Source organism: Danio aesculapii, chromosome 25 (assembly GCF_903798145.1).
Source record: "Danio aesculapii chromosome 25, fDanAes4.1, whole genome shotgun sequence".
NCBI lineage: Eukaryota > Metazoa > Chordata > Actinopteri > Cypriniformes > Danionidae > Danio > Danio aesculapii.
The window spans coordinates 40,001-47,500 of NC_079459.1; the positions used below are offsets into that span (position 1 = coordinate 40,001).

Consider the following 7,500-nt stretch of genomic DNA (forward strand, 5'->3'; position numbering starts at 1 on the left):
TGTGTAGATGATACACAACCTCCAGGATCGGCTGTAAAACACAACACACAGTGAGCTTTCTGACACAAACACACACACAACACACTCTCTCTCTCTTACACACACACACACACACTCACCTGAGTCCTCCAGTACTCCTGCCACAGGAGTTCAGCACTGAATAATCCTGCAGACATCAGCGCTTGAGCAGACTTCAGCAACACACACACCTCAGCCTGAGCAACACACACACACACACACACACACACACACACACTCATGAGTTCAGGCATCAGGCAGGGTGTGATCAGACTACAGTGACGGTGACGTACCCTCTGTTCAGCGCTCAGCAGCACGTGATCAGTGTGTGAGATTCGATCCTGCAGAGCTTCAGTCACAACCCTCACACACAGCAGAGAGAGAGGGACATCCGTCAGCTGAGAGAGTCTGCGCAGCTCGTCCTCTACACACACACACACACACACAGTGAACAGAGCCCAAAAGAACAGTGTGATGTCTGCAGTGTGTGTGTGCATGTGTGTGTGTGAGTGTGTGTGTCGCTCACCCAGCGCCGCCGTCTGCATGTGTGTGTGTGTGTCGCTCACCCAGCGCCGCCGTCTGCATGTGTGTGTGTGAGTGTGTGTGTGTGTGTGTGTCGCTCACCCAGCGCCGCCGTCTGCATGTGTGTGTGTGTGTCGCTCACCCAGCGCCGCCGTCTGCATGTGTGTGTGTGAGTGTGTGTGTGTGTGTGTGTCGCTCACCCAGCGCCGCCGTCTGCATGTGTGTGTGTGTGTGTGTGTGTGTGTGTGTGTGTCGCTCACCCAGCGCCGCCGTCTGCATGTGTGTGTGTGAGTGTGTGTGTGTGTGTGTGTCGCTCACCCAGCGCCGCCGTCTGCATGTGTGTGTGTGAGTGTGTGTGTGTGTGTGTGTCGCTCACCCAGCGCCGCCGTCTGCATGTGTGTGTGTGTGTGTGTGTGTGTGTGTGTGTCGCTCACCCAGCGCCGCCGTCTGCATGTGTGTGTGGAGCTCCAGACCTGCACTGCTGATCCTCTGCTGAGCCTGTCAATCACACATCATGGCTGAGTAAATAAACTGATCTCAGGTCAGACTCACTGTGAAATTACTGTACACTTACTGTAATAATCTGATGTGACTGTGCTGATCTCAGGTCAGACTTACTGTGAAATCACTGCACACTTACTGTAATAATCTGATGTGACTGTGCTGATCTCAGGTCAGACTTACTGTACTGTGATTGTACTAATCTACTATTGTACTGATCTCTGGTCAGAGTAACTGTTATATTAGTGTACTGTACCAATCTATTGTTAATGTTGTACTGATCTCCAGTCAGACTCACTATTATATTAGTATACTGTACTAATGTACTGTTGTGCTGATCTCTGGTCAGAGCCACTGCTATAGTACTGTACTGTAACATACTAATCTTCTGTGAAGTATTGTACTGATCTCAGATCAGACTCTCTGATATATTACTTTATTTATATATTTTATATATTACTTTATACTGTACTTTATTAATCGACTGTTGTTGTGCTGATCTCAGGTCAGACTCACTATTTTATTAGTGTACTGTACTAATCTACTGTTGTGCTGATCTGAGGTCAGACTCATTGCTATATTATTGTACTAGTCTTCTGTTCGGTGCTGTACTGATCTGAGGTCAGCCTCCCTCACCGTCATCTCCTGCAGCAGTAGTGATGTGTTCTGATTCCTCATCAGCAGATTCACACAGGACTCCTGCAGCTGCTCTTCATCATCATCTCTGGGTCTCTTTAGTGATCTGCGCGCTGAACACACACACATACATACACATACACACACACACACGCACACACGCACACACAGTCACCGAAAACACAGATCAATAAGACTCTACGGTTATTCTGACGACAGAAGTGTGTGTCTTACCGAGCAGGGCCGTGACAGAGGTGTGTGTGGGCTGTTCCGCGTCTGCTGTGGAGCTCAACATTACTGCGATATGTGCAGAATTATAATAAACATGCAGAATTATAGATATACATACTCCACCAACACACACACACACACTTTCTCCTCAACTGTCGCAAACCCGCGCGCTGAGGCTCAGTCTTTACTGGCTGTGAGAAACGGGCAACATCCAATCATCAGCCACGGGGTTCAGAGCGAGTGTTTTCATTGGTTTGAACTGAATGGCCCGCAGCCAATAGTTATAGGCGCCTCTGTCGTCAGCCAATCACAGGCGCCACAGAAAGAGCGTCAGCTGCAGGGAAGCCCCAGCGTCCAGCGTCACTGAACTGACAGTATAGAGTTGCTGTAATGTCTGTTGAACATCAATATATGAGCTGTTTACATGAAAGCGAAGCATATTGATAATGATATTCATCTTCATATCTGTTTTGTCACGACGAATATTTCTTTAGGTGGCACGGTGGCTCAGTGGTGTCGCGCTTCCCTCACAGCAAGAAGGTCGCTGGTTTGAGTCCCGGCTGTGTCAGTGTGTGTTTCTGTGTGGAGTTTGCATGTTCTCCCCGTGTTGGTGTGGGTTTCCTCCAGGTGCTCCGGTTTCCCCCACAGTCCAAACACATGCGCTATAGGGGAACTGATATAGGAAACTAAATTGGCCGTAGTGTATGAGTGTGTATGGGTGTTACAGCTGGAAGGACATCCGCTATGTAAAACATATTTGGAATAGTTAGTGGTTCATTCTGCTGTGGCGACCCCTGATTAATAAAGAGACTAAGCTGAAAAGAAAATGAATGAAGCTTGTTTTGTGTTCAAATAAAGTTCCACTCGAGTGTTCGTAAACGATGAGGATATTTACAGTGTTCAGTGTACTGTCCCTTTAAGTTTAAAGCCACTAGATTAAACAGTAATGTGCTGTAAATGTGTCCTTAATGTGTCTTTAGTGAAAGCCTTATATTCGATGGCCTGTTTTGTTCACACTGTGGTTTCCTCTAGTCATAACAGTGTAATTCCCCTAAACACACAGCTGTGAGTGTTGTGTGTGTGTGTGTGTGTGTGTGCGTGTGTGTGTGTGTGTGTGTGTGTGTGTGTGAAGCTTGAGTTCCTGTAAATCACTCAAATAAATAACTCATATATGTATTACAGTGAGCAGTCAGAGCAGCATGATGACACTGTAATATTGATGATGTGGATATAGAAGCTGAGGTGTGTGTGGAGATGATCCGTGATTACTCCATCAGGATCAGCCACAGTGAGCTGGTGGAGAAACTCTGGACACTAATCAATAACACAGAGGAAAACAACAGCAGGAGAGAAGAACACTAGAGCAAAGATCAACACACACACACACACACACACACACACACACACACACACACACACACACACACACACACACACACACACACACACACACACACACACACACACACACACACATGATCTGAAGAGCGTTTGCTGACCTCTACACTCTATAAAGACACATTAAAGGCGCAGCTCACCACAGAATGAACACTTCCTCGTCGTTTACTCACAGACTCTTTCCTCTATAGAACACAAAAGTAGATATTTTGAAAAATGTTGGAGAAAACAGACATCTATCCATAGCAGGATCAAAACACTGCGACTCCTCCAGCGTTCTTCAGTATGTTTATACTCATTTGTGCTCCAAAGACATCCAAACATCAGGAGTTCAGAATAATGGATGACAGTGAGTTATAGTCAGAGAGGAGGATGTTAATACTGTAATTCAGTACTCAGCAGAATCTGTGTGCTGTGAAGTCCGCCTCGAGGGTCAGTCAATGTAGAATATGCTTTATTTTTGGGGTGTACTGTCCCTTTAAGTGGTCCAGTCCATGCAAATGATTAATCTGTGAGTAAAGCAGATGCAGATATCAGACTCAGCTGGATACTCGCCAGCATCGGCATGCTTCAGATCCTGAAAAACCAGATCAAGCGCTGGCTGTGGTGCTGTGGTTATGACTGACGACACAGAGAAGAAGATCTGAGTCATCTTTAAAAACAGATATGCAAATTAGACACCACAGAGCTCTTAAAGGGGCGGTACACACATCATCCTCCACCAGGCACAAACCTGTTGAGTTTCTTTCTTCTGTCCAACACAAAATGGAGACCGGCAGCCATTTACCTACATTACATCTTGTGTTTTGAGGGATGTAAACAAAAACAACGGTCCTAACGTATTTCCTGTTTACCTTTTTTAGTTTCTATAGCTTCCTCAAGATCCACATGTTGATCAATAATGTTATGAGAGCTGTTTTAACATGGAGATATGCTTGAATTGCCTCTTCAATGAAATGGTCTCCACCAATGGTCTCAAACTCAATCCCTGGAGAGCCACATCTCTGCACAGTTCAGCTCCAGCCAGCTCACACCTGCTCAATAGCAGTGTTGAACACCTTGATTAGTTGATCAGGTGTGTTTGATTAGGGCTGGAGCAGAACTGTGTAGAGCTGCGGCTCTCCAGGAATCCAGTTTGAGACCTGTGATCTATAGTAAGTATACTATATAGCAGGGGTGTCAAACTGAGATCCTGGAGGGCCGCAGCTCTGCACAGGTCAGTTCCAGCCCTGATTAAACACACTGATGGAGTCCTTCAGGCTTGTTTGAAACCTGCAGGTGAGTGTTGGAGCTGGACTGGAACTAAACTGCGCAGAGCTTTGACATCCCCTGCTATATGTCTGCACTGTCTCCACTGTCCTGCTTGGTTTGGGTCTTGTGGAGCTGCTCATGGATGGATTTGCTCTTCAGTGTTTGGACTTTCAGCAGTGAAGATTAAACCACACTGAACTGAACTTCAGCTCTGAACACTGGACTGACCCCGCTTCAGAAACACACATGAGCTGAACTGATTTTCAGGAGAGGCTGTGGTGTACTTCTGCCTATAAACACTGCAGATAAAGATTTCCACAGTCAATAGTCCAGCCTGGAGAACTGAGCACAGAGGTGACGGACCTCGAGTTCAGCGCAGTGGAACACACGTGACTGTAGTTCTGTTCACCACACACACACGCACGCACGCACGCACGCACGCACACACACACACACACACACACACACACACACACACACACAGACACACACACTGCTTTAGTCAAGTCAAAAGCATTTAATCACACATCGTCATCATCATTGAACAATGAGCTGCGCGCACACACACACACACACACACACACACACACACACACACACACACACACACACACACACACACACACACACACACATCTGTAAACAAGATACAAACACACCCATTACAAAAGAACAATCACTTAGAAAAATATCTGCTCTGATCAACACTGTGGCTGTAACACACACACACACACACACACACACACACACACAAACACACACACACACATGTAATCGGCTCGTTAAACTCTGAATTACAAAAGAGGATCAACACTGCACCAGTATCTGCGCTCAGGACAGCTGCTGCCCGTGTCTGGTGATGATGTGCTGATCTTCATCTCGGTTGGTTCTGGAGCTCAGTGGCGTCCACACACATTCTCAGTAGTCTGACAGAGCGTTCTGTGTAAGAAATAAGGCCGTACAGGAGCAGAAGAGCACTGGCAGTTAATCACAGGAGTGTGTACAACATCATCAAGCTACTAATGTCTGGAGAAGACACTGCGCACACACACGACACTCAACAGAGGAGAACACACGGCAGACATGCGGTACATCACCCCACAGCTCATCACTGCTGTCCTCCACTCGTCTCCACACTGCTGAGGTGTGTGTGTGTGTGTGTGTGTGTCCTCCTCAAGTGTCTCCTGTGTGTAGCACTAGTGTCCTCCACATCTCCTCCTCAGAGCGTCCCATAATGCACCACATGGCTCTGTTGATTGAGGCATATATCTCTGCGAGTGTGTGTGTGTGTGTAAGTGTCCGTGTCCGAAGGCGTTCGGTGGTGGTCTGGGCGATGGCAGTGTGTTTGTCAGTGTGTTCGGCGGGCGCTCAGCTGAGGGTGCGGGTGGCGGGAGCAGGCGGGCACAGGCGGCGGTGGGCGATGTGTGCCAGCACCAGCAGGAGCATCTCGGAGGTGCTGCTGAGCGCCACGATGAAGGGCGCCTGCGAGGCGTAGTCGGCCTCCGTCCGCTGGAAGGAGAGCTGCATGACGGCCAGCGCCAGGAGACTGTTCTGCACGCCCACCTCGATGCCTACCGTCCTCCTCTGCGGAGACGCCAGCCCTGCCAGCCGCGCCAGCGCCAGCCCCGCCAGCAGCCCGAACACCGGCACCGTCACGCCCACTGCCACCATCGGGGCACGCACGTGAGCCAGGATGGAGGAGCCCATCTGGTAGGCCATGAAGATGCCGCCGATGATCAGCACGAAGCTGAAGGGGCGGATGAGGGCAAGCAGGACGCTGGCCACCGCGGGCACCCGCAGCTTCACCAGCAGCCCCAGCGAGATCGGGATGGCGATGAACAGCAGCGTGCCCAGGATCTTGACGAAGGGCACGTGGAGCGCGGCGTGGACGCCCAGCAGCCGGCCGTACAGGGCGGAGGACAGCGGCATGGCAGCGGTCGCCACCACTGTGGACACCAGGGTCATGCAGATGGCGAGGGTCACGTCTCCGCCCAGCAGCAGGCTGTAAAGGTACCCACCGCCGCCGCCCGGGGCAGAGCAGGTGATGACTAGGCCGAGCGCCAGAGCCGTGGGCAGCGCCACCAGCTGGGACAGGGCGAAGGCATAGAGCGGCATCAGCAGGAACTGCGCAGCGACACCCAGGAGCAGCGGTACCGGCCTCCGCAGCAGCGCCAGCAGCACCTCCACCTCCACCTTACAGCCGAACGCACACTTGTTGACGAAGATCAGCGGCAGCAGTGCGAACAGCACCGGGTTCTCAGAGAAGTGCTGCAGCCCGCCGGCCTCCATGTGTTCTGCTGCGGCCTCCACCCTGATGGAGTAATCGCTGCGCTCCTCGATCAGCAGCGGCTCCGCGTCCTGGCTCAGCTCCAGAAGCTGGAGAAGCAGCGGCGCCGTCCCTGGGAGCCCCGAGCGGATGCTGATGGTGTAGCTGCTCTGCGGCCCGCTGTCGCTCACGTTCAGGATGGAGATGACGTCTGGATCCAGAGACCGGACCCGCAGAGTCTGCTTCAGGCTGTCTCGGCCCTTGCGGCCCCCGGAGCTGCGGTACTGGCTGGAGATCACGATGACACCGCGTGTGTTTTGCGGGAACTGGAACTCTCGAGCGGAGCCGTCGCCAATGCGCAGGTACTGCAGTGTTCTGGGCTCAGTCTGATCCGGGTCTCCAGCACAGGTGAGGAACAGCAGACAGAGGAACACCAGCGCTGTCTTCATGACTCCAGCAGCCACTCCGATCTGCTCCTGCACTCATCAGATCAATCCGGATCTGCTCATTCACACTCTAGACTCACTTCAGATCCAGATCTCTATCATCTCATGGTTCTGGACTCCTCGGTGCTGCTCAGAAACGCAGCTGTATGTCAGACTGATGTTAATGCTCAGCTCTGCTCGTCATGTTTGCTCGTGAATCCGGTCTGAGCGGCTCGAGCTGAACTGCGGGCG

The 7,500-nt window shown here is 50.8% G+C and overlaps 2 protein-coding genes across 3 annotated transcripts in view; both read right to left on the reverse strand.

Annotated features, from left to right (window-relative positions):
* The window catches only part of LOC130219155 (Fanconi anemia group A protein), an 18,014-nt gene extending 15,056 nt beyond the window's left edge, over positions 1–2,958 (reverse strand). The window contains exons 1-6 of one of the 2 annotated variants that reach the window (XR_008836036.1): positions 1,912–2,958; positions 1,678–1,790; positions 975–1,038; positions 312–442; positions 120–215; positions 1–31 (exon numbers count right to left, since the gene is read on the reverse strand). The exon at positions 1–31 is cut by the window's left edge and continues 37 nt beyond it. Coding sequence is in view for 1 of the 2 variants with exons in the window: in XM_056451456.1 (XP_056307431.1) it covers positions 1–31; positions 120–215; positions 312–442; positions 975–1,038; positions 1,678–1,790; positions 1,912–1,972 (496 nt within the window). In the remaining variant the exon portion in view is untranslated. The remainder of the gene's footprint in view (positions 32–119; positions 216–311; positions 443–974; positions 1,039–1,677; positions 1,791–1,911) is intronic. The other variant, XM_056451456.1, reaches the window with a different exon arrangement.
* A 2,096-nt stretch (positions 2,959–5,054) lies between these two features.
* Positions 5,055–7,500, reverse strand: part of slc10a3 (solute carrier family 10 member 3) — a 2,455-nt gene continuing 9 nt past the window's right edge. The window contains exon 1 of the mRNA XM_056452134.1: positions 5,055–7,500. This exon is cut by the window's right edge and continues 9 nt beyond it. Coding sequence (XP_056308109.1) covers positions 5,926–7,272 — 1,347 coding nt within the window. The 5' untranslated portion in view covers positions 7,273–7,500 and the 3' untranslated portion in view covers positions 5,055–5,925.